Raw genomic sequence first — 27,819 nt, forward strand, 5'->3', positions numbered from 1 at the left:
TTACGTTTAGACTTTATTCGGAATATTTTGGATTAGTCTAAAAAATTCTCCTTATCACTCACTAATTTTACGACTTTTTTGGTAACGGTAATAGTGTGTTCTGTTTTTTCACCTTTCTTTTTGTTTGTTTTATCTGCAAAACGTCGGTATTTTCGAATTTTTATGTAATACCACGCGCTTTTTCAAGCGCGTTTAAGATTTTGCCCAGTTGGTGGGTGTGCTCTCTTGGCTGGTAGGTAGGACTGAGGTGGGTGAGGGCCCCAGTAGACGGCAGTGCTTGCGTATTTGGGATGATACTATACGGCTCTTCTCATTCTCCTTATCATGCACTCTTGCTTAATCATCGCTCATCACATGGATCAAACCTGCGTTTATTTTTCCCCGAGTTAAGAGTATATTTGGGAATCAAAATCTTTTCATTTCAATGAAAATAATTTTTTATTTTATATATTTAATTGGCATTCAAATTATTTACAATCCAAAATCATCGTACTGTGTCGTGTCGTGTCGTGCTATACTTTTTTATTTTGATTCCATAATTTTATAAAATTTAAAATCGCTTATAATTTAAATGATGATTATCAAGTTCTAAATAATCAATCTTCACGAATGTAGATATATCATTAAGATAAATCAATGAGATGGATAAGTCAAGATTAGGAGAAGTAGGATGGTGTGCTTAGAGTTACCAAAAGGAGAAAAAGGAATGTCTGAGTCAAAATTGCGTGGCAGGGAAGGTGGATGTATTCAATAGGATAAAAAGTTGGCAAGCAGCAAGAAAATTGCATCGGCAGAGCAAATGCAAGACGATAAGGTGGAATGGCGTCATTGACAACTTATCAAAGGTGAATAATGGGTCCATCTACAAAGATCAACAAGACGCGAGGAGAAAAAATCCTCTTGATAAAAAGCCTTTAAAAAATTTTAGAATTGTTAGATACTAATTTGATTCGGTTTTTAATTTTCAAGATCATAACATTCTAACATTTTTTTGAATTCATCGCATCTATGACGGCTCACTTTATCGACCTTGAGACCCAGTAGTAACCTGTGAAGGGAGAAAATCCCTTGGATTGGGCTAAAAGCAAGGCTCAGGTTAGAACCCAAATACAAGGTCTAGGCTGGGTCGAGCTGGAGGCAAGGCCCGTATTAGAGCCGAAGTACAAAATATGGACTGGATCAAACAATAGCCCCTGGGTCAAAACCTGGGTATAAGACCCGGGTCGGGTCATGCTTACATCAGGAAACAAGATAGAACATGCATGAGAGGCTTACGAATGAAGGAATATAGCATTCAATGCTAGACGAGAAAACATGCGACGGATCACACCCAACATTAATGAGATGGAAATGGCCCAATATAGAAAATACATTGCATTCAATGCAGCCCAAAGCCCGAACAACATGCAGTAATGCTGAGCACTTTATGGCTCGACGAATTGACAGCACAAAGATAGCTTGACGAATAGACAGTGTGAATATATGATCTCTTACTATGCAACACTCCACTACAGCGGAAACCAGGTCAACAAGTATAAATAAACACTACATGCAGCACACAGGTAAGTAATCTAACACTCTCATCTTCAATATAACTCATCTTCATCCTCAACACCATACTAACTTAAGTATTGGAGAATCAACAGACCCCGAAGTCCCCCTTGTTATTGTGCAGGTGATTGCACGAGCTCTGTCCGAGCGGAATTGCCCAAGTTCGCGAAACACAACATCAACATAGCCATTTCTCTTTTGACGGATTCACTCATAGGTCACTTCATCCTTGACTTGAACTTGTGACGTGGTCTTTGTATTGATACCAATTATTAATAACCCAACTATTGATCCAAAAATTATAAGACTATTTGATACTAATTTTGTTAAGTCTTTAACCCTCGGGAGTATAACGCCTCTGTATAAAAATTTCTCATTTTGAGATTAAAAAAATCCCTATTAAAGATCTCCATGTTGTCATGGAAACTATAAATTTTTTAGATTTATGTGCTTCTTCATCTCTCTCTCTCTCTCTCTCTCTCTCTCTCTCTCTCTCTCTCTCTCTCTCCGCGCTTGTTGCAAGGTTTGAAAAATCAAAATTTAGTAATAACCAATTCAATGAATCGGGCGATTCATGACAATTTTGAATAAGTTATTTCCGTGTTAATAAAAAGTATTACAAATTATATATGATGCAATTCAATTGTTTTATATCATGTAATTTATGTATGTAAACTCAATTGTCCACATTTGTTTTGCCTCGTATACAAAGAAGATAAAGATCATTAAGTTATAAAATACATAACAAATATAGTATTTTATATAGAATCACAAATTTAATGTAAAATACTCATTTATCTCATAATTTTTTTGTTCAACTAAAGAAAATAAAGAACTACATGTTTATCTTTAAATTATTTTGTGATTCTTACTGAATAGAACGATGAAAAAATTTATATATGTTTAGTTCTATTATATTTTTGTACAATAAATTAAAACAAAAAACTCAGTTGTTAGAAAATATAAAAATAAATACAGTTTTAAATCGGTTTAAATTAGTATAAAATATGCTAGAATTGGCCTGAATCGATCGATTGAAGCGATTCAATGAACAATTAAAAAATTCACTAAAATCAGTTCGGTTTCTTACTGATTCAATTCAATCGGTTCAATTTTGATTGAATTGAATCACTTTTTCGAACCTCAATGTGTTGTGTTGTTTAGAAAAGAGACAAAAAACACAAGATCTTTTGATAAATTTGATGTTATGTTGTTTTAACGTGATTTTATAACAGGTTCGTTCTACTCAAATAAATCTACTCTAAAAAATTGACTAAAGAGAAGCTCTGCACATATTGTTGCTCACTTTTACGAAATTAGTTATCACATACACACAACAGATCTCAAGCTAACTACACTCATTGTTGCTCACAATCTCTTCTGCAACACTTCAGTCATCAACCATCCAAGCAACATCTTCGATTATAGATTAGTAAAGTTTTTGCAGCAAACTATTATCGATGGATATGGACTCTCTTATCAGAGTTGGATATAATAGCAGCCAAGGAAACACTCAGGCATTTCAACAAATAGACAGTGGGCAATGTGAAGAAATAGAGCAAATGGAAAATTTAAATCCAACGACAGTGTCTTACAACAAAGGGAAACAAGCAAGTTTTGCGAGTAAACAAAATGAAATCAACCAAATCACACTGAGAGGCCAGCAAAATCTTACAAGTGGTCATTTCAAGACTATCTCTGCCAATAAACCAAAATTTTTGTATTTCTTTTCGTCTCCATCGAATTCCCAGAAGCTAGGCGAAAACTCCATGTGAACAGCTTCTGCAAGCTCCCAAACACTGTTCAACTACAGTGACCCAAGCTCATTTAATTCTCCACCAAGAAGAGTAAATATATTCAATGTTGAGCCAACAACTGAATCTAGCAACCTTACCTCATTCCACAACCAGATCTCAATTCTATCTTCTAGTCCAAATGCACAAGCAACAAAATGAATAAAGTCATCGGTATAGAGCTCTCAAGATATCACATCACCAATCGAGGCAGCTAGAAAACACACTCCATGGAAGTCTCAGTGGAGACAGATTTATTCGACAATGCAAGGTTATAAGACAACAACAAAAATACAGAACTGGACTCCATTAGGCCCATCAAGGTGAGCCCATTATTAATTCTTCATCCCCAATTGAGACAAAGCCTCTGTTTATGGACCCTTAGGATTTTCATACTAATAGGCCCATTATCACGTGTCCAACCCAATCTCATCAGTACCCATCTAGAAAAAAAGGCTGAAATCATCCACAAGCCCAAACAAACCATAGCTAGCCCAAAGCTTTATAATTCTTCAGTTGAGTGTAGCCCCTTATTGGTCTAGGATAGCAATCCATCTGCGTCGCTTGCTCTAGGTAGTTCATCTGTATTGCTTGCTCCAAGCCCACCACCCTTTAACATCACATAACTGACTCAACCTCAGCTGACCATCCAACTGCTCGAAGAATCAAACCCTCAGCGTGAGATCAGTCCTAGGCAACTGAACCCATAAAAGCATCACAAAGCACTTCAAGTGAAATCAACTCCAGTTTGATTCCAACGGCACGTATTACACAAATGCATAAAACCGCCTCTAGAAATTCTCCATTATAAGAGGCAAAAGGATGTAGAGCTTCTTGAATCTCCAAAAAGGAAATCCTAACGTCTTATAAAAGTGGAGCAAAAAAAGTCTAATGAATGTACATTTAAAGAGCCACAATCAAAAGAATCATCACTGACTCTTACTCTCTTGGAAATGCATTCAGACACAATGGGTAAGGAAAAAGAATCAAAAGGGAAAACAAGATTAAATCCCTACAGTCTGCCCTACAGTAGGCCACTTCATACTCCTAAGGCAAGTCCAAATCAACTAGCGAGATAAGTTTCAAAATGCCTCCACCAGCCAAATGAAGACACTGGCATAAAATTGCAGGGTCTAACTCGACCCAAAGCAATCAGAAACTTATGGGCTATTATTAGGAAGTATAACGCGAATGTAGTCTTTTTGTCGGAAACCTTGGTGACAGATGATCATATCATATATATTGTAAATAGCATATGTTTCCACAATTTTGTTCATTATCTAGCTATTTGTGAAAAAGGGGGCCTGTTACTTGCGGCAACTAGGTGTAGAAATAGAACTTGTTCATATAAATATTAATGCTATCTTAGTTTTAGTCTATTATGATCCTTTACACCAACCATGGTTAATTATTTATGTTTATGCACAAGCCCAATGGAACAACAAAGCTAACTTTTGGAGTCACTTGGACTCATTATATCAAGCTTTCCCGAGGCCCTAGGTATGTATGGGAGATTTCAACAATCTCATTGATCGATCTAAAAAATTTGGAGGACGACCTATATTTTATAACCCGAATAAGGACTTCAAGGCCCTTATGGATAGGAATGGCCTAATCGACATTGGTTACATGGGTCCAAAATTCACATGGAATTATAACAAACATGGGAAAGCGCTCATAAGAGAAAAATTAGACCGAGTCATAACAGAGTCATAGCAAAGAAGAAGAATGGAACCCTCCACCCTTAAACTATCAAATCTTCTCTTTTGATGCAGTAGTACGTGATCAATTCTCAGTAGCATCAGCGATACGAAGGAACCACAAGGGAGACATACTGGCAATAAAAACAGAAAAGCTACAAACCGCAATTCCTCTAGTTGCAGAAGCTAAAGCAGCGCTGTTAGCTTCCAATATGACCAGTTCTCAAAATCTAGCGATAATAGAAGGGATGCCCAATTGGTCTTTACAACCATTGAAAGCCAAGACTCCACTCCTTTCTAGACCATTTCTGCTATCATTGAGGACATTCAACGTATCTTTCATCATCAACAATGATAAAAATTTGTTAAAATCCATCCATCTCAAAATCGATATGTGCACTCAGTTGTGCAATGAGTAGCTACCAATCAAGTTTTTAGAAACTTACCTTTAGATAAAATCCCTAGTTGCTTCTTGTATATTGATAGTGGAAATGATCCACCTTAAACTCTTGTATTTTCTTTATTTCTATATAAAAATGCTTGATTAGAAAAAAATAAAATAAAAAGTTCTATTCAGATAAATGAGCAAAGGGGAGATGAATATACAGAACTTAAAGGCCCAACAATGACAAACAAAAAAATATCTTGAAATTTGACATATCACGTCACCAATCCCTCTTATAAAATTAAATTAAATTAAAAAAATATCTAATCTGTAAATAAATTATAAAATGCTGCTTTATAAGTTGACTTGATTTAATGACAAATCATACCAAAAGTCACGATGATTCTTTACTTTATTTTTTTTATATAATTTTATTATAGATTTAACATTTAAAAAAAAAACAACGCGGATTATTTAAATTTCAACCATTTGTCTTCATTGATTAACTTTTAGGTTATTTTTCTATACATGCAATACAACAAATAAAAATGCTTATAAGATGATGCCTTCAATATTGATAAAAACATCACAATAGCTATTATTATTAGACTGTGTCACTATTATCTTGAATATCTTCCTTCGAACTTAAATAAATCACATTGGATGCCAATCCAATGATCACTTCCCAAAGTCCATGGAATCCATATCATGCCTCCAATTTAATATGGATTGCATACTTTAATGACCTTAATGGTACTGTTTAGATTCATTCAAGTATGCTTAGATTCATTCAAATTAGAAAAAAAACTAAATTAAACAGATAATTCGTTAAAAGATAAATGATATTTGCAGTTTTAAGATGTACAAATCTCGCGTATTCGCTTTGAAAAAAATGACAAGTTTGAGACATATATGAAAATATTATTTTTTAATAATAGATACTAATTTTTTCAAATTAAGGAGTGCGTAGAATTGCACACCTTAATACTACATTTAACATTACTCTTCATTAAGAGCATGTTGACTCTTTTCCTTCTCAATTATATTTTTACTATTAAAATCTTCTAATATTTATTCCAAACTTTAAAATTTCGAGAGAAAAAAGATATGAGGTGAGTTTTATAGTATTTATTATTGGGCAAATTTGGGGCTTAAATGAGACACAAAATTTTCATCTGATCTCATTTCATCTGATCTCATCTTATTCACAAATATAATTTAAATACAAAATTTTTAAATCAATTATCACAACTTTTTCAAACTGATAATTACAACTTTTTCAAATTTTCAAGTAAAAAAAAAAAATTCCAATTTTTTCAAATCTCTAAACAAAAATAATATTATAAAACTATATTATTACAATATTTTATTATATTTTTTATTCAACTTTTTATCTCTCATTTCTCAAAATCCAAAAAATACTCAACTCAAACTATATCACTACTATTTACAACTATCTTACTACTATTTACAAAATTCTTATCTCATCTCACTCTCTAAACAAGCCATTCATGAGAGTTTTTCGTATAAATGTTGTAATACGTGGGTCTATCCTTATCTTATTGATCCTTTTTAATGTAATCCAAACCATTTTTTTTAGCATAAACCACAAAAAATTTATATAAATTGCCAAAAGGATTAAATAATGACAATTGGATATATGATCATGTGGCTTTATGACTATAGATTTGAATTCCAAAATTTCAAGAGAGATTTGGTGGTTTCATCGGATTAAATGATAACCCAACAATTCTCGCATATTTTTTTTTTAAAAAAATGAATAAATTTGTCACTCATATTTTTTTTCAAATGAAGAATACATGAACTGCATACTACAAGACTATACATAACATTAAACATAAATAAATATCTATTACCCATAATAAGCCTCTCAAATTTCCTAGTGTTGGTAACCTCAATCAGAAAGTGTGCATATGTATATAAAAACCCCATTAAATGAAAAGCAGTACCCTTTAGCCCTTCACTAACGCCTTGCATTGCTCTTTCTATATCTGTTTCACTTGGCAAGATCTAATGCAACTTTCCTAAAAAGCATACAGATGTACGTATTTAGTCATTTTCAGTCAGTCCTGCATTCCTCATACTCAGTAACAGTGTCTCTAATCATGCATGTTAATCTATTTCCAGCTTTTATTGAAGAATAGAAAAAAGAAGGGCCTAAACGCTAACTATGGCCACAATGCAGTCACCCCCAGCTGGGATTTTTTTGTCAGCAGTGACGGTGAATGGGTAAGCCATCGAAATGGAAATGAAACGATGTCTGGTAAATGAAAGACAAGGGGAGAGAGAGAGAGAGCTAAAGAAGGCTGCAGATGAAAAAGTTTAATAGAAAAAAAAAATGCAGCACCCCAGCAAACATGATGGCGGCTATAATGAGAAAAGAAAGAAAGAAGGAAAGCCAGAGCGGAGGATACTCTCTCTCTTTCCCTCTGTGGTAGTATAAGGAGACATGGGGAAGAGAGAAAAGCAGACAAAAGAGAGAACGAGGAAAAGGAAAAGGAAAAGGAAAACGGGGATGATGGGGCAAGGCAGCAAGAAGAGAGAGAGAGAAGGGGGAGCAAGAGAGTCTCCGTTGTGCCACGTGGCGAGGTATGAGTGGTTGAGTGCTTTGGGCTTCAACAACATACAGCAACGCCATCAACATCAACAACACCAACACACAGACTCTATCTCTCTCTCTCTCTCTCCCTCCCTCTGCTGCCATGTCAGAGCGTAACCCCGTCCTACGACCCCGGCGATTCCGTATTTGTATGCTTCTCTCCCTCAAATAAAACTCTCTCTCTCTCTCTCTCTCTATTCGTTTGTCTTCTGTTCACTCTCTTTCTTTCTTTTTTTCTCGTATTTCTCATCTATCTCCGAGTATCTATACCCTAACCTATTTCCTTCTCCTTCTCGCGCTGTCTCTCAACCTGAGACTGTCTTCTCTATATCATTCTTTGATCCATTCATTTGATAGGTAAGCTTCTGAATTCATATGGGTACTTTGATTTTATGTATTATTTGTTCATTTCTTGGTCGGACCTATTGTGGCGATATGTTTGTTTGTGCAATTTCAGCTGACCCATGTCTGCATTCATGCTCATTTTGGTGTGAATTTTGATTTATTTTTGAGATATTGGGTTTATGGGTTGTGATTGTTGGTGCAAAAGTTGGTGTCTTTAGGGACTGGTAAATTGGGTTTTGTCATAGGTTGTGTGATTAGTGGTTACTCAAATGGGCTTCTGGGTTTAATATGAGTTGAATGTGTGTGCATGCTAAAGTTGATGTGATTGGATTGTTTAATTTCAGCATTATCATTTCTTTTGGTGTGTATGTAGCCATTTGACGAAGTATGGTTTGAACTAAATGGTTAACTTGATTCAACAATTGGATTTGTTGTACCTTTTTATTGTTTTTTTCGGTTTAACTCTGATCCTCTTGTTTAGTTATTGTGCATTTTCTTTTCTCTATTTCCGTGATTGTTACTTGTTTATCTTGATCTTTCTGCCGTTTGCTTCTAAATTTGCATAATATTAAAGTACAGGAACATAACATCTTGGTCTTGCAGCAGAATGCTGTCCAGAAGCTTTGACCTTTCAACCATATAAGCAACTAAAAATGTACTTCTGTAACATTTGACCGCCATGTACAATCTGGGTTGAGAGATGAAGGAAAACGGCTCATCGAATAGTAAAATGATCAACAGAAACTGGGTCTTGAAGCGCAAACGGAGAAAACTCCCTTGTGGTCCAGCTATATCCAATGGTAAAGAAGTTAGTTCTGTGGCATCAGAAACTCCAAAGAATACTTCTTCGGTCAAACGCAGGCTGAAGAGTGAAACTAGATCTGAGCGTTTTTCTTCCAAGAAGAAAGGGAATGATGGGGTGAGCTTTTGCGCTTTTTGCATTTCCTCTTGTTTATTTCTGGTCACTGTCATCAAATTTTTATTTGTGGCAGCAGCTTCTTAATCTAGCCATGAAAAAGCTGGGAGATTGATTGCTTTTGTCAATCATTCTTGTGAATATTTTCAAGATTTTACTCCTTTTTCTCCGTTGATCATGTATCGAAAAGTTTTTCTTTTACAAACATTTGAGTTCAATTGCTGGAAGTCCTACACTAAATCACTTGTAATGAATTTTAACATGACAGCGTGTACCCCTTTCTCCTGAATCGAAGCACTTGGTAAGAACTGCTGTTCTTGGAGTTACTTGATCATTGTGTGATGACATTTTTCTTATGTGGATTGTTGTATAGTTCCAGTGTACTGGAACACCCTTTTTCATCTTAATAAGATTTTTATCTCACTTATCAAAACAAATTTAAGTGATGGCTTTAATATTTTTATGTGGAGTCCTTTCTTTGTTTATTACTCCTTTGAAAGTCTTAAATTCTTCTCTCTTGATGAAATTTATGTTTAATTTTTACTGTGAATTAAAACTATTCAGCTTGTTTCCTCTAATTGAAAACAAGGTTCCATGCTGTTGAGATTTTGATTTGATTCCAAGGTTTGTATTTGTATATGTTAAGTTTTTTGGGGGAAGGGGTGATCGACTGAAAGAAGAGAAATCAACACGTCACAATTCTAATGTTTTTGATAACAGAGATGGAGGCAAATGTGTTAACCTCACCTTGAAAAAAATTTAGTTTAGTTCAATACTATTCACTCTATTTAGTCATTCTTTTATGTAATTTGAGCAAGTTTTATTATTATTGTAACCAGATGAGACAATTCAATACCATCTGAGATAATATCCTTTTTAATGGTAACTTCTTTTGCATTCTTGTTCCCGTGAAATATTGGCGGTTTTTAAGCATTCACTAACTAGTTCCTGCTTTTTCTATACTTAATTTATTTGTCTTCCAGTATTACTTTGAATGCGTGATCTGTGATCTTGGCGGTAACTTGTTATGTTGTGATAGTTGTCCCCAGACCTATCATCTCCAGTGCCTTAATCCTCCTCTGAAGGTATATTTCATCAGCTTTGAGCTAGACTTGTGTGCTATCCAATTTATTAATATTTTATTTTTAGTCAGAGATGCCAAAACTCAGTAATTGTCTTTCACTTGTTTGTTTACATAATTATTTTTTCGTATGAAGCGCATACCAATGGGGAAGTGGCAATGCCCTAACTGCTGTCAGAAAGGTGATCCGTTAAAACCAATGAGCCAACTTGATACCATTTCAAAACGGGCAAGAACAAAGATAGTCACTGGAAAATCAAAAATTGGAATTCAGTCATCTGACATGGACAAAGTATCACGAATTTTTGGAAGCTCTATTATTGCAAAGAAAAGGTCCTCCAGCAAAGGAAAATCTGTCAAATTCCTTGAACAGAAACCCGTCCCTTCCCAAATAGATGTATCCTGTAGCACCAAGCCTACTCATCAATCCCTTGCACTGCTTGAAGATAATTCATTCTGTGTGAGTGTTGATGATGAGAAGAAATCTAATATATCTCCTGCAGACTCTCCTGCAGACAGGAAATCAAACTCTCCTGCTGAGGAAATTTCATCCCATTCTGAAGTTAAAAATTCAGAGACAGCTGATGAAGCTCCTGAGGGGAAGCCTGCTTCGCTTAGAAACAATGTATCTACTGGGAAAACACTTGTTCTTGCAATCAGTGCTGCCACCATGGAACATAGAAAAAGGAAACAGAAAGTCAATGATGATAACAGCCAAAAGAAGCATAGGACCAATGAAGGAAAGTTTAGAGCTAGTACTTCTAAGAAACGTGGATCCAAAGCAAATAGTAAGTCACATAAGAAGCGCAAGTCTATTCACCGTGGGGTTTCCACAGCTTTGTCAAAGGAGGATATAGGAATGACAATTTTAGATGTGCAGAGAAAAGATGAGGTATCATTATTTTATCTGCCTGAGTATGTTCTTTGTTTATTTATGCCTTTTCAGTATATGTGTGTATAAATTTTCACCTCAAAACTTGAAAGCATGGAGAATAAAAATGGTAGTCACTAAATGCTATGTTAACATGCCAAATATAATATGCTGCAGAACCTTAGCATCATGTTGCACTTCTTACCCCCCATCAATCTAATCTCTGATATCTGAGATTCTCTTGGTGGTTATTATACAAATATGAACCATTTGTTTGTTTTGCTTTGTTTCTTTACCTACTTACCTGATGTTTATTACTTATAAGTGCATCAAGTAAAAAATACTTATGATTAATCCTGATTCCTCTCTCTCTCTCTCTAAAGGCGGTTTGTGTGTGAATGGGCACCCAACAAGTACTGCTTAGTAATAAATTATGGCACAATAGCTTAAGATTTTGTTGACAGAATTGATCATTTCTTGATTCACTATGTTGAACCTTTTTAGTAATTTTTGTAATTTCTATTAAATAGATTCTCATATTCTGCTTAACAATAAGAATGTTCCATAAAACTGTCATTTTTTTGCACTTCAATTACCATTTACTTGTTTCCTGTGTATCCAGTATTTTATATCAATGTGATACTGTTATTTAACTTTTTCCATACACACACATTACATTTTCTTGCTGTGTTTGCCGAAACTCGCCTGTTTCAACAATTTGTAATTTGTGATAGAGGTCATTATCACTTTTACTAGTGTTTTTATTATCATCATTGTTCTTTTTTTTTGAGTGTGATAGTAAATAAATTCGATTTGATGCAGAAACTTCTGCAGGAAGCAACAAGCCTGTCACATGAGTTGAATAAAGCAGATAACGTGGATGAAGCAGTAATCTGTGGAGAAGGCATCCCTGTTGAACCTCTGCAGGTAAATGAATCCTTCAGCACACAATTTGTTATATTGCTTGTTTTAATGTCTTAAATATGAACTTCATGCTGTGTACAGTTAAATGTGAACTTCATGATGTATTTTTTAATTTCATATACATCTATGTGCAGGTTGATCGGATTCTTGGGTGTCGAATTCAAGGTGCTTACATGGGCTCTTCACGCCACTTACCTGTGTCTGTTACTGTTGACCTACGTTCTGATGACTTACTAATTTCAGAAAATCAAAACATACTATCAGAAGAAAACTCAGCTTGTGATACTGATATAGATGTTGTGGCCAGTGAAAATCTTAATGAGGGTTGTCAGAATATTGTTAAGACTTGTGATAGGGAAGAAAGCATGGTGAATGAAATGAAAGTGGATAAAATGCATGTATACAGAAGATCTGCATCCAGAGAATGCAAAAGAGGAAACACCATTGTTTGTTTACATGAAGAAATCAAGGAGTCAGATTCTAGTACCGTAAAGGGCAAAGATCAAGATGAATCTGCTACAATTACAGAAGATTTGGAAAAAACAAATGAAAAGTTGGTTACAGAGAAGAATACTAATGTTAGTTTGAGAGATCATGGTAACAGTGAAGTTCCAAAAATATGGGAAACACACGTCTCTAATGGAACCAAAGATGACAAAGAATCAGATTTAGGAATGGAAATGAGTGCCTCTGCAGACAAGAAAAATCACGAGGCCACCCCAGCTGAATCTGCTTGTGTTGACAGAGAGACAGTGTTGTATGAGTTTTTAATTAAGTGGGTAGGTAAGTCTCATATTCATAATAGCTGGATTTCTGAATCTCAGCTAAAAGTTCTGGCGAAGAGAAAGCTAGAAAATTACAAGGCAAAATATGGGACAGCTGTAATAAACATCTGTGAGGAGCGGTGGAAGCAGCCCCAGCGGGTGATTGCTCGCCTTAATCTCAAAGATAGGACAGCTGAAGCTTTTGTAAAATGGACAGGTCTCCCTTATGATGAATGCACTTGGGAAAGATTAGATGAATCTGTTCTTCAAAATTCTTTGCACCTGATTGATCTTTTTAATCAATTTGAACGCCAAACATTGGAGAAAGACTCTTCCAAGGATGCCTTAACAAGGAAGGGTGACCGTCAGCAAAATGAGATAGTAACTCTCACAGAGCAACCTAAGGAACTAAAAGGAGGTTCATTATTTCCCCATCAGCTTGAAGCTCTTAATTGGTTGCGTAAATGCTGGCATAAATCCAAGAATGTGATACTTGCTGATGAAATGGGTCTTGGAAAAACAGTCTCTGCATGTGCTTTTCTCTCATCTCTGTATTTTGAGTTTAAAGCTACTCTGCCCTGTCTAGTGTTGGTTCCACTTTCCACAATGCCTAACTGGCTGGCTGAGTTTTCATTATGGGCTCCGAACTTGAATGTTGTGGAGTATCATGGTTGCGCAAAAGCAAGATCCATGATTCGCCAATATGAGTGGCATGCCAGTGATCCAAGTGACTTGAATAAGAAAACAGCGGCCTATAAATTTAATGTTCTTTTAACTACATATGAAATGGTACTTGCTGATTCCTCTCATTTGCGTGGAGTTCCTTGGGAAGTTCTTGTGGTTGATGAAGGCCACCGCCTGAAAAATTCTGGAAGTAAGCTTTTTAGCTTGCTCAATTCGTTCTCCTTTCAACATCGTGTATTGTTGACTGGTACACCTCTTCAAAACAATATCGGTGAGATGTATAACTTGCTTAACTTCTTGCAGCCAGCTTCATTTCCTTCACTCTCTTCATTTGAAGAGAAGTTTAATGATCTTACAACTGCTGAAAAAGTGGAAGAATTGAAGAAACTTGTTGCTCCGCATATGCTTCGAAGACTTAAAAAGGATGCAATGCAAAATATTCCCCCTAAGACTGAACGAATGGTTCCTGTAGAGTTGTCATCCATCCAAGCAGAATACTATCGTGCAATGCTGACAAAGAACTATCAAATATTGCGGAATATTGGGAAGGGGGTTGTCCAGCAATCAATGCTAAATATTGTGATGCAGTTAAGAAAAGTTTGCAATCACCCATATCTCATACCTGGTACTGAACCTGATTCTGGATCGGTAGAATTCCTTCATGAAATGCGGATAAAAGCCTCTGCCAAGTTGACTTTGTTGCATTCTATGCTTAAGATTCTATACAAGGAAGGTCATAGAGTCCTTATTTTCTCACAGATGACCAAGCTTCTTGATATCCTTGAAGATTATATGAATATAGAATTTGGGCCTAAAACATATGAGAGAGTGGATGGCTCTGTCTCAGTGGCTGATCGACAAACAGCAATTGCACGCTTTAACCAAGACAAAAGTCGCTTTGTCTTCTTGTTATCAACACGGTCTTGTGGTCTTGGGATCAATTTGGCAACTGCTGACACTGTCATTATATATGATTCTGATTTCAATCCACATGCTGATATCCAAGCTATGAATCGTGCACATCGAATTGGACAGTCAAATAGACTTTTGGTATATCGACTTGTAGTTCGTGCTAGCGTTGAAGAGCGGATCTTGCAGCTTGCAAAGAAGAAACTGATGCTTGATCAGCTTTTTGTGAATAAGTCTGGATCACAGCAAGAAGTGGAAGATATTTTGAAATGGGGAACAGAAGAACTTTTTAACGATTGTCCTAGCACAAATTTGAAAGATACAGGTGAATGTAGCAGTAACAAAGACGAGGCAGTAGTGGATACAGACAATAAGCATAGGAAGAGAGCTGGTAGTCTAGGGGATGTGTACCAGGACAAATGTACAGATAGCAGCAGCAGGATCATGTGGGATGAAAATGCTATTTTGAAACTGCTTGACCGTTCAAATCTTCAGTCTGGATCAAGTGATAATGCTGAAGGGGATTTGGAAAGTGATGTGCTTGGCTCAGTGAAGGTAAACATTTAATCTTTCTTTTCTTTTTTTGTTTTATTCTTTTTTGGGGGGTGGGGGATGGAGACGTAAAAAGTTAAATCTCACATCCGGAAAATTGCTACCTTTTTTTGTAATGTTGAAAGCAAAAGTCTTTCAACAGCTTTCAAAAAAAGCTTGTCACTAATTAAAAAAAATGTTGAAAGCTTTTGTCAGTTGTGTTTCATTGAGACAAAAACTATATGAATTTTGTGGTGTGATACATTTATTTTCTGAAGACATTGTGGAGATATATTTGTATTGCCCACACAATCCCCCCCCCCTTTTCGAACTGCCAACTGATGGGACTCGTTTTGCTTTCTTAGAATGCTTCTCCTAAATGTAGGGACATTTATTTAAATTCTTTTCATTGTGGTTGTTTTTGCTTTGCGATTGCTTGGAGATTAACATTCTTTTTTTTCCTTTATATTTTTTAATTTTTAGAGGAAGTTGTTTCTGTGTATATTGACAAGCAATGTGCTGAATTTGATATCCTTCTGACTGTTAATTATAATCTTAACATGTAAGAGAAGTGATGAATATGTGGAGCATTTATTACTTCATTGTGAAGTGGCTAGGGCTAGGGACGAAGCTATAAATCTAATTTAGGGTTGGGGGCAAGGCACATGTAAAAATTTGTATAAAAAATATGACATAACTCCATATATATAATTAAAAAAATACATGTTGTCTAAAGTACAAGTTTGAATGCTTAAAAAAAGTAAAATATAATCAGTTATGCTTAGGGGTGAATTCGGTCCGGTCCGGTTGGTCCATAGGGTTTTTTGGGACTGGACCGGACCCCACCCCTTTGGTCTAGGATTTTCCCACCCAGGACCGGACTGAACAGCCCTTGGGACCGGACCGGTCCCTTTCGGTCTGGTCGGTCCGGCCTAGTACCAAATGGGCCAATCTTAATATCCTGTGCTTCTCGGCCCAACAGTGAAAATTCTAGTCAGTTTTCGGCCCACTAACATTTTATCCAATTTTAAGCCAAAAAATACCAAAAAAGAACTTGAAAGGAAAATAAAAATAATCATAAAAGGAAAATTGTCTATATACAATAAATTTGAATAAAAGGTTTTACTAAAAAAAAAAAAAAATTGTCTATATCCATCCAAACAACTTATACAAGGTTATCAATCATAGTAATAAAATTTAAAAAAATAATAAATCTTCTCATCAGCCACTGTGCCAAACCGCACACCCCACACCCCACACTCTCTTTGTGAACCAGGTTCACTAACAAGTGAACCAGTTCTACCCTAAATGGCCCCAACTCCCCCCATCTCAGTCCCGCGACCTTTCTTCTGTAGCTCCCCCTCCCTTCACCCAAAATCCTTCCCCCCTCAGTCCTGCGATGTTGTGAGTCCAGACCGTGGTGATTATGGCGGGATGGTGTTGTGAAGTCGAGAAAACATGGTGAATAAGAGAAACAGAGAAATGACGAAAGGAAGAGGAGGATCTCAGCGTGGATTTACCGAAATGGCGCAAGACAGCGGAAGATGGCTGATCGGTGTTCTCTGTGACGGTCCGAGCACTTTCCTATGGCGATTGATGGTGGGTGGTGTCAGTTTTTCATTTCTTCTGCTTCTAAAATCAATGCCGCTGCTGTTTCGACTTCTTGATTCTGTTGCTGCATAGTGGTGGCGTGAATGGGAGAAACTATGAGGTGTTTCACGGTGCTATTGAGGTGATTCCCTATGGTGGTGCACGATGGAGGAGGGTTGAGACTGGTGCAAGAAAACTTGCTTTGTTTTGACTTCCTAAAATAGAGGCTCTCGGGTTGCAAGTGGCGACGGTGCAATGGTTTTGGCAATGGCTCTCTCTCTCTCTCTCTCTCTGTGTCGGCCCTTTTCCTCGGCAGCCCTAGATGGTGGGGTGAGATTAACGGAGGGGAGACGCAGGAGGGAGGGGCAAAAATTTCAAATGCAATATGTGAGAGGCAAACACATGTTTTGAAGAACAAGACATGTCAGAAAGTGTGTGGTGTGCCATGAACAGTAGGCAGATGTATAGCAAATCTCTTAAAAAAATAGAGATAAAGAAATTTTAAAAAATCCCTAATCAATAATCATCCAAATTTCAAACTACGAATAAAAAAGGAAAAAAAAATGAAGGCAACTAGCTATAAGTTATAACACAAACTCCAAGTCTCCAACTCCAAGAGTCCAAATAAAAGAAAAAAAAAGTAAAAAAACCCAAAAATGTAAATGACACAAAAATTATTACAATTTACAATCCATGCATCTAGCCTTCTAGCCATAACCCACCTACTAATAAAGTGATATAACAAATTACAATTGACTGAGTTACAAGTGATTTTGAACCAACAGGGGCATAGAACACAGCATGATCTCCTCCCCATTTCTCCTTGAATAGGTTAAACCATAGATAATAGATTGTTGTCCACAGCCAGGACCTTCCACTTATGGCAAACTTTACAAGAGCAAATTCCCACGTTCAATAATTCAAGCTGTGAATCAATAAGAAAAAGAAAAAGGCAGCAAATAAGGGGGAAACCTTTAACATCTTAACATTTTTCAGATGAGGAATACGTACCAGATGGAAAAGTTGGTGGAAATGAAACTTAAATCATGCTTCCAACAAATGTGGAATATCGACAGTTAATTTGAAGTGCCAACAAAAATAGATCATCATTAATGAAAAATAAAAAGATATAAGCAGAGAAAAATAACACTGAAAAATAAGAGCAATAGCTGTCCAGCAGAAATTATAACAAAATTACAAAACAAATCAATGAGACCAATGCATAAATATGGGATTCAGAGAAAATCTTACAAATTGAATAATGATATTCACAAAAATAGAATAATCAATCCCCAATGAGAAAAAGTTAAAAAGTCCCTAGAAAATCAATAGAATAATTTTATTTCACAGGACATCCAAACTTCCAAAGAATTGCCTACATATTACGAATTTATGACAATAAAAGTGATCTAGACAACGAGTTGAACCAGTCTTGTCTTATATACCACTGCCGATACAAAGAAACTAAAGACAAAATAAGGTATTTGTATTGTGAAAAGCCTGAATCTAGTTAATGTTGATATTGAGCTTGATTCTATGATTGTTTTCCAGTGGGTGATGAAATCTCGTTGTGGGCTTTGGTATTTTGAAGATCTTTGGGAAGAAATTCTTGAGATTCTTGGTACTTTGAACTATTCTATCTCTCATGTGTATAGACAAAGCAATGCTCCTGCGGATTTTTTGGCTCGGATGGGTTTTGACAGTAGTAGTATGATATGGGAGGATTTCTCTTTACTTCCTCACTTACTAAAAGGAATGTTGAAGATGGATAAAATGGGGCTTCCTCATGTTAGATTTGCTTAATTTTTGTTTGATGTTGGTTTTATATGTGTTCCTGTTATTATTGGTTTTGGTTTTGATTATAGAGTATACGGATGTTGGTTTTTGACACTAGGGTTTGTGGGTTTTTGTGTATTCCTATCTTATAACCCCCCAAGTGCTTGTTATAACCACGGTTTTCCTCAGCCATAAGTGAGGGTTTATAAATAAAATTTGGGAGGGGTCACTCTTGGACATGTGGCCCCAACTCTTTAAAAAAAAAAAAAAGGGGGCATTTGTATTTGGGTTACACGCTATTGTAAAATCGACATAACCTAAGAATATAAAACTCACAAAAGAAAACCTTACAAACCATCAAAGACATAAGAATTTGAAGAATCAACTGTTCCTTAGGGGAAGGGGATGGAGACTCGGAGAGGGCAGGGCAGGGGCTGCGACGAAGGGGCTGGAGACTCGGAGAGGGGATTCGACGGATTGGCTGGAGAGGGGAGGGGATGCGAGTTTGTGACGGAGGGGCTGCTAGGGGTTTCGTGAGAAGAGAAGAGAAAGTCTGAAAGTGAGAAGTGAAAATGGGGATCGAGATTCGGGGAAGAGAAACATTGTTGAAAAAGCGCTGTTTGGATTGAAAATAATCCTAAACGGCACCGTTTCAAGTTTTCAACTTTCAACAGACGGGTTATAACTTATTTTAAACGGCGCCGTTTCTTGAATGAGTAAGAGGCATTCTTGTGCTTCTTTTATCTTTTTGGCACATAAATTAATAAAAAAAATTATTTAAATTAGTAAAATTAAAATTAACTAAACTATTTAATATGAATTATTTAATTAACTTATTAAAAAAAATTAATTATAATTATATTTATGATGTTAATTGCTAATTTGTTACTAACTTTGAGTATGTCAATATATTATGATAATTGTCAATATATTAAAATTTTTAGTTTTTACATTTTGTATATGATTAATAAATAATTGTCATTGACCATAGGTATTTTACATTTTATATTTACTTGCAACTTAGGTAGTTTACAAAAAATTTATCTAATAAATTAGAACTTTAATTAGATCATAGATGTAGATTTTTTTTTTTTTTTTTGATAAGTAGATCATAGATGTAGATGTTAGTAATTAGTTAATGGTGAATTGGTGATAGGTTAGTTAATTGATATTCATATCATACATTAGTTAATTACATTAATATTTGTAATTGCTTTATACTCACTTGCAAGTTGCAACTTAGGTATTTTACAAAAAAAATTATATTGTAAATAGTGATAGGTTAGATGAAAATTACATAATTAATTATACAATTATTATATAAAAAATATATTTAATATTTACCTATAAAAAAATATAAAATATATTTAATATTTTTATTTTCCTATTCGGTTGGTTCGGTCCGGTCTCGGGGTTGGGCCTAGTTATGCTAATTGGACTCATCGCTCTTTCATTAAATAAAATCAATCAATTATGGCATCCATGCTAAATCTTTCAGCAACCTCTTTCTCAATATAGACTACCAAATAATCTCCAAGAAAGTCATCCTCCATTTTGTTTCAAAGCTTTGTTTTAACGATGTTCATAGCCGAAAAAACCCGCTTAGTAGTTGCCTTTGAAACTGGAAGTGTCAAAACAAGTTGAATCAATCTATCAACCAGATAATAATCCTTGGCCTTTTGAGTAGTATTCAATACCTGACATAAATTAGAAATTGTGGACAAGTATTGTAGATCTGGATGATAAGGCACATCATGCTTGTAATGTTGCACGATGTGATTTGCTTTATCGAATTTGGGGCAAGGCAACTGACAATCAAATTTTGGGGGGGGGGGGGGCAGCTTTTATCGAGTTTTTAACTTACGTAGTAATCCCATAATTTGTTTTTCTAAATTTTTGGGGGGCGGCCCCCTCCTAAATTCGTGCCTGCTAGGCTAGGGCAATATGGGATGATATATTCAGCAGTATTGGACTTGCATGAGTAATGCCTGGGACAGTGGATCTCCTTGCCAGCTGGAGAGGTCTTCAGGGTAATCCCTGAGTCGCAGTAGTTTGGAAGATGGTTCCATCTAATGTGATGGATTTGGATGGAGCGGAATGACTAGAGTTTTGAAGATAGGGAATACTCTTTGGAAGAACTCAGAAGATTCCTTTTCGATACTTTATTCTTATGGGTTGTATACTTTCTGTGTACACGGGCTATGCCTATTCATTCATATCAATAATACTTATCTCTTCTAAAAAAAAAACTTTATTCTTATGGGCATCTTTTATTGATTTCAATGGAGCTAGTTTTTATGATTTTCTTATTTCCATTTCTAGCACCTGATGCTTTATTGGGTGTTTCCTCTTGTATGCTTTCTGTGTACTTGGGCTATGTCTATTCATTAGATTCAACAACATTTTATTTGCCTAAAAAAAATTTGTAATGTTACTTGTTTCAATAAAATTTTATTTTACTTATAAAAAAATTGTAATGTTTCTGATTGTTCTTTTAATCAGGCACTTGAATGGAATGATGAACCTACAGAAGAACAAGGGGGAGCTGAATCTCCTCCCATTCTTACTGATGATATCTGTGCGCAAAATCCTGAAAGGAAAGAGGATAATGCGGTGATTGGTATGGAAGAAAATGAATGGGATAGACTTTTACGTGTGAGGTAAGGAGTTTCTTCTTGTCACCAGTTAGTTCCAGAGTTTGCATCACTAAATAACTGCTAATATTTGAAACAAGTGTGGACATGAAGAATAGCATGCCTATGGAGCTAGATTTTTAACTTGATAAATTCTAGAGAGTGAGAGAGAGAATGATTTAAACACAGTGCAAGAGGGAAATTTAAAAAAAATGTAATGGCAGTTCCTTTTCATAACTTGCTCTGACAATTCTTTTTCTCTTTCAATGAAAATGCTCTAATACCACTCCATATACCCACTAAGGGTATGTAAGACCTACTCCGGCCAAATCCATCTCACTCCTATATAAGAATGGAGCCCAGATCCATACCACTCCTATACACTAATTATGATAGCATTGGCAGATCCAATTATGACTTTATATTCATGCTTTAATAAATATATATCTACAAAAGGACAGCAGGTTAGGTTTTGGGCATATCAATTTATAGCTACAATGGGCAATTGATTGGGTTTGGGATAGTCCAAAATTGCCTCAAACTTGTCACCTTTTTAAATGTTCAAGCTTTTTCAAACCCTCCTGAACATTATTAATATCAAGATTCAATTAAAATTCATAATATTTGACCTATCTGGAAAATATTTTTTTTGGTTGTGTTTCTAGAAAATTAAAAACAAGAAACATCTGAAGTTTATCATATGACGTTTGATATGCCCTGGGGGTTGGGGGTAAGATGAGAAAGAAAGTAAGAAGGTAAGAAAATGCTGGGTAAAGGTTATTGAAGACCTAGGATTTTCTTAATTTTCATCCTAGAAATATGTTAGTTATTGAACTATGTAATTGGATTGGATTCCAAGTCTAAATGCCTAGAACCTAAACACGTTCAAAATTGTATCAATTTTAAAATTTAAGCCCAAACCTGTGTCAAACACATGTAAACTTTCCCAAACACGTCTTATTAGAGTTCAGTCAGGTCTTGAAACCTGCTAAACCCATCCCACTGCCATCCTTATATATATAAACATACAAAGAAACGTCTTGATCAATTTGGGAGCTTTGGATGCAGTGCTGCTAACAAACCGAGCCAAACTGAGTAGAATGTTTAGACTTGGCTAGTGCAATTCGGCCAGTGTTCAAGCTCTTGACTTTGCTTTCAAGCTTGGCCGAGACCGTAAATGAGCCAGCTTCATTTTGGTTTTGCTGACCCTAGTTAGGTGATATTGTGCTGAAAGCATTAGACAAGTCCATTCCACACACGTATATGGGCTGAATTTGACAAATCCGTGACTCAAGTTTATTAGCAGTTGTCTTCTTTTGCATTCTAGCGTGGATATTTTGAATTGATATAAATATCATTACTCATTTCACATCCAGCATATGCACATGTCATTACTTGCATTAACCAAGCAAGCATGAACTGAATTAACTTAGTTGAGCCCGAGTTATGTATTGATTTGCGTGCAGCCAGCATATGAGGTCCTACAGTTGTAATTGACTTTAATATATGAGAGCTAGACCACATTTGATCTTGGATCTGAACAAAACAAATGAACATGTCCACTTGTAAGAAGAAAATGAAAAGCTGATCATCTGAAACTAAATTTTTTTATAAGTAATCAGAAACTTTTTTGTAGAAGATTTACCTTTTTGTAAAAAACCATAAAAAGAAAAAGTAATAGTAGAAAGAAATCAAAGCAGAGGATGTTTCATAACTGGTTACTCCATGAACTGGAAAAGTTTCCCAACGTGAAGAGTGCACCATTGATTTCTAATTCATCTACTACTCGGCTTCTATTCTTGGAAAACATTGATATTTGCAAATAGGGACTAGAAGTTTTGGAACTGTTATCTAGAATCTCCTTATATGTTTTTATGTACTTTGTAGATGGGAGAAGTATCAAGTGGAGGAGGAAGCAGCTCTTGGTCGAGGGAAGCGCCTGAGGAAAGCTGTTTCTTATAGGGAAGCATATACTCCACACCCAAGTGGAACAATGAGTGAGGTATTTTGATGTGCTGTCTGCTTCTAGGCATGAAAGTTTCCCAATTCTCCTAAATATTTCAAATTGTCAGTGATATTCTCAATGAAGATGTGACTAGAATTAGAAAAGTTGTTTTCGGTATTGATACATGCGAACTCCTTGCGATAAGTTGTTCTTACCTTATTAGTGGAAGAGACTATCTAGTCTATAGACAGATATTCCAACAGTTGCTCAATCTTTATCTAGGATAATCCCATTTAACAAGTTGGAATCTATAATCCCATTTCTTCTTCCTAGATAGGTGTTACATCTTGTATACCATCTTGTGTACTTGGGCTATGCCTATTCCTATTAATACAATCGTTTACTTATAAATATATATATATCCTAGCATCTTTATGAGCAGTTGTGCTTTTCGCACTATTGCCTATTCCTTAAAAGAACGAAAACCTAGGATTGAGGATACCTGTCAAATCTACAAAAGAAGGAATAGTCTGTCAAAAGCAGGAGAGCAGGCTAGCACATGCGTAATGTTGAGCTTGATTAACCCATATATCTGAATCACATCGCTCACATGTACAGCAGCAAAAGAAGTAACTTATTTGCAGGCCCATTTGTCATTTGCATATAACTCTATTTAAAGCCATTTCCAATGATGAATCTGTGGGAGTCATATCTTTCCTCCAGACCTCCACTTGCTTTGTTTTGGTTGGCCTCCCATTTGAATTGGATCATCTTTTCTGTAGTTTTTCATTCCGAATCAGGCCATCTGATGATTGGTGCAGAGTAATTTCTGCCTCAGATTAAAACGTCTGAACCATCCGGGTGCTAATTGTGTGTTTTCTCATTGATTTTATGAGAACTAAAAATATCCCCATAGTTGCACCAGCAAAGTTGCTTCTTTTTCTTGCTTATGTACAGTGCTATTATTGTATGTTTGTTAAAGCAGAGTGGTGGTGAAGAGGAACGAGAGCCAGAACCAGAACCCGAGCGGGAATATACGCCAGCAGGACGTGCTCTAAAAGCAAAGTTGTATGTTCAAATTCTTTTCTACTGTGATTTTATTTTTGTTAAGAAGCCCAAAAGTGAGAGTTTTGATTTGAATAAAAATGGTTAAATGATTTACTTGAAGCAGTTTATTACATGATATTTTCAAAAGGGAATAAAATCTCAATCAATTTGATAGGCAAAAGTGGAGAATGGCAGGTGGGAAAGAAGCTTATTCTTTTCTCATTATGAAATTGTTAGAACAACTTGGCGATGAGTATATTAAAAATGGTTTTTTATATTTGTGGTGTGAATTGCATTTTTTTCTTTGCCCTTAGCTAGATCAGTCAAGTGTATTTATGGAATTTTAATATTTTGCCACCATGGATTATGCAATTTACTCTCTATTTTTCATTGAGACAGTGCTAAACTCCGTGCCAGACAAAAGGAACGGCTTGCTCAGAGGAATGCATTTCAGGAGTCTTGTCCTGGTGAGGGAATGCCTGGACCTAATTCGGTCCCTCAATGTCCTTCCACAGATCCCAAAGAAGGGGAGGTGATCAAATTACATCAAACTATCAGAGAGAATATTTCAGTAATTGACATAGAGGATGACAAATTAGTTCAGCCAGTAGATAGTCCAAAGAATAAGGCTGACTCGCCTTTAAGGCTGGGCAGAATATCAAAGTACAAAATGAGTAGTCATCTGGATTTTCCTGTTAATCCACTTGGTCACCCATCTCCTGACATTTTCCTTCCAAGTCACCATTTTCAAAGCACGAACTACACAAGCTCAGTGCCAACCAGTAACTTGTTACCAGTTCTTGGACTTTGTGCTCCCAATGCTAATCAGGCAGAGTTGTCGTATCAGAGCTTGTCAAGATCAAATGGCAAACAAAGTAAGCTGGGAACTGGACCAGAGTTTCCATTCAGTCTAGCTCCTTGCTCCAGGACTTCAATTGAGACAGATGTAAAAAATCAGGACTCTACCTTAGACAAAGCAGAGAAACCAGATGCATCTGCAGAAGGCTTTCAACAGCGTTTTAAAACCAGCATCCTGGATAACTGTCCCTTATATTTTCCAGTACTCTCTCTCTCTCTCTCTCTCTCTCTATATATATATATATATAAATGTATATATGTATGCATATACCCCGTTCGGGGTTTGTGAACACTGTCTAGTAATTCACACTATATTTGCATGTTAACCGCCATGCCTTTTCTCTTTGCAGTGTCCTCCAGCTGTCCAAGGAAAAGCTTCTGAACGTTTAGAAAGTTCTGGTCCTACTTTCTCTAATTTTCAAGAAAAGATGGAATTGCCGAGCTTGCCATTTAATGAAAAAATGCTGTCTAGATTCCCACTTTCAGCAAAGACCATGCCGAGTCCACATCTTGACTACTTACCTAGCTTATCATTAGGTAACAGACCTGAAGCTGTTAATGGCTTTATGCAGGACCTCCCAACAATACCATTGCTGCCCAACTTAAAATTCCCGGCACATGATGCAGTGAGATATAATCAGCAGGAGGAGGCACCGCCCAAATTGGATCTGGGAAAGAGGCCAACCACATTTTCCTCATTTCCTGAAAACCATAGGAAGGTGCTTGAAAGCATAATGATGAGGACAGGGTCTGGATCAAGCAACATTTTTGGAAAGAAATCAAAAATAGAAAGCTGGTCTGAAGATGAACTCGATTTTTTGTGGATTGGTGTTCGTAGACATGGACGGGGAAATTGGGAGTCCGTGCTTAGGGACCCCAGGTTAAAATTTTCCCGGTATAAAACGTCAGAAGATTTGTCAGCAAGGTGGGAGGAGGAACAACTCAAGCTCTTCGACGGGTCAACTTTTTCAGTACCAAAATCAACCAAACCAACAAAGTCTACCAAATCCTCAATGTTTCCTGGCATCTCTGATGGAATGATGGCTCGGGCCTTGCATGGTAGTAGACTTGCTACACCCCCTAAGTTTCAGACCCATCTGACAGACATGAAATTGGGTTTTGGTGATCTTGCATCCAGTGTGCCACATCTTGAAACATCTGATCGACTTGGTTTGCAAAATGACCAATTTGTACCTATACCAACTTGGAATCTTGACAAGCATTGGGTAAACCATCCTGGGGAGTCTTCTTCTGGACCTTTTGAACGGTCAGGAACTTCTTTAAATGTACCCATTGACAAGCCGTTTCTGCTCAATTCATATGGAGCCAGTTGTCTGGGTTCTTTAGGCTTGAATTCCTCGAGCAGCCTTGATGTTCAGAGAAAAGATGAAGAACGGTGTCCCGATAAGTATGGGAAGTTGCCTAGTCTCTTAGATAAATCGCTAAATGTTTTGCGTGATTCCCATCACAATTTAGGAGGTGGCGAATCTGTTGATACAGTATTGCTGCCTGATCCCAGTAAAAGGCTGAATGTTTCACATTTGAAGTGCGAAGAAGCTGCCGGAAATAGTTCTTCAAAGGACAAGCTACCCCATTGGCTGCGAGAAGCTGTGAGTGTACCTGCAAAACCTCCAGATCCCAACCTGCCCCCCACTGTATCAGCAATTGCACATTCCGTTCGATTGCTATATGGAGAAGAGAAGCCAGCCATCCCCCCATTTGTGATTCCAGGTCCACCTCCTTCCATACCAAAGGATCCAAGGTGGAGTCTAAAGAAGAAAAGGAAACGGAGGTCACATTTGTTTAGGCGGGTCCCACCAGACATTGCTGGAAGGAGTCAGGATTTCCAAAGAAACCTTCATGATGAAAATGCTGCTTCAAGCTTAATTCAATTGGCTCCACCGTTTTCACTACATCCACAATCTACCATGGGAACTGCAGGGTTTCCACAGATCGAATCAGATCTGAACTTGCCTGCTCTCAATTTAAACATGATGAACCCATCATCCTCTTCCACACATTTACACCAGCGGAGGAGAAAAGGCATGGGATTGTCCCCGTCTCCTGAAGTGCTTCAGCTGGTAGCATCATGCGTTGCTCCAGGCCCACATTTGTCATCTGCTTCTGGCATGACAAGCTCAAGCTTCGTTGAAAGCAAGCTTGAAGTGTCAAAATCTGTTGACCTAGTTGGATTCCCAGACCCAAAACATGCATTTTCAAAAAAGAAGGCTGAGCAGAGCTTACCTTTTAACGTATGGGGCTCAACTCCAGGGGATAAAGTAGACCATACCGAAAGTGGAGATTCTAGCAAAACTCAATCAGACCCTCGGACTGAACAGCCTGATGTTGAGGATGTATCATCCGAGGGTACTGTCTCAGATCATCCTGTGAGTGACCATGAATCATAGAGCTATAATATGAGACTGAAAACTGAGCATAGCTGTTCTTACATGCTGCCGAAGTTTCAGGCTCTTTAGCGATGTGCTCGAATTTTTGTAGGCATGATGAAATGAGTGATGAACTATCAAATATAGGTTCATTAGGAATTCTCATGTAAATGTTAATGTAAGAAGAAAATGAAATATAGTGCTGCTTGATTGGTATTGCTTAATTCATTGCCTTGGTCCAATCCATGAGCCATCTTTTGTCCTTGTAATGTCTGACCATTATCTGCGTTAGGATTTCGGATCCTCGTTTAAACAGAGCTGGTGCCACCGTGCCGGACCTAGAAAAATTCCTTCCGATCGGTTTTTAAACAAGATATTGAAATGCTTACTCCGGGTGCTGAATGCGGCTGCAGTAAAGCGCAAACAAGTTCTGGGTCCCAGAAAAGCAAATTTCTTCGATGGTTGGCAGAGAAAAAAATTGTCAATAGAAACGTTATCTATCTGTTGTG

General features: G+C 36.7%; 1 protein-coding gene across 7 annotated transcripts; it reads left to right on the forward strand.

Annotated features, from left to right (window-relative positions):
- The first annotated feature begins 7,864 nt into the window (after positions 1 to 7,864).
- LOC108985276 (protein CHROMATIN REMODELING 4-like) lies at positions 7,865 to 27,572 on the forward strand. Of its 7 annotated transcripts, none has more exons than XM_018957494.2 (12): positions 7,865 to 8,406; positions 8,974 to 9,313; positions 9,579 to 9,611; positions 10,294 to 10,395; positions 10,528 to 11,283; positions 12,085 to 12,189; positions 12,321 to 15,098; positions 20,943 to 21,100; positions 22,961 to 23,075; positions 24,001 to 24,086; positions 24,465 to 25,125; positions 25,274 to 27,572. In XM_018957494.2, the coding sequence occupies exons 2-12, from the start codon at positions 9,095 to 9,097 to the stop codon at positions 27,329 to 27,331; spliced, it is 7,071 nt and encodes a 2,356-aa protein (XP_018813039.2). In that variant the 5' UTR covers positions 7,865 to 8,406; positions 8,974 to 9,094; the 3' UTR covers positions 27,332 to 27,572. The 7 variants fall into 7 exon arrangements, with proteins under 7 accessions (XP_018813039.2, XP_018813041.2, XP_018813040.2 ...); XM_018957496.2 differs by having other exon boundaries at positions 8,998 to 9,313; XM_018957495.2 differs by having other exon boundaries at positions 9,001 to 9,313.
- The last annotated feature ends 247 nt before the right edge of the window (positions 27,573 to 27,819 follow it).

This window comes from Juglans regia, chromosome 4, assembly GCF_001411555.2.
Source record: "Juglans regia cultivar Chandler chromosome 4, Walnut 2.0, whole genome shotgun sequence".
NCBI lineage: Eukaryota > Viridiplantae > Streptophyta > Magnoliopsida > Fagales > Juglandaceae > Juglans > Juglans regia.

Bases quoted from the DNA above. Each gene is read 5' to 3' on its own strand.
- LOC108985276 (XM_018957494.2), top strand. From the start codon at position 9,095: ATGAAGGAAAACGGCTCATCGAATAGTAAAATGATCAACAGAAACTGG. The intron at 10,396-10,527 runs GTATATTTCATC...TTTCGTATGAAG, and splicing joins GCCTTAATCCTCCTCTGAAG to CGCATACCAATGGGGAAGTG. The intron at 25,126-25,273 runs GTACTCTCTCTC...TTCTCTTTGCAG, and splicing joins ACTGTCCCTTATATTTTCCA to TGTCCTCCAGCTGTCCAAGG.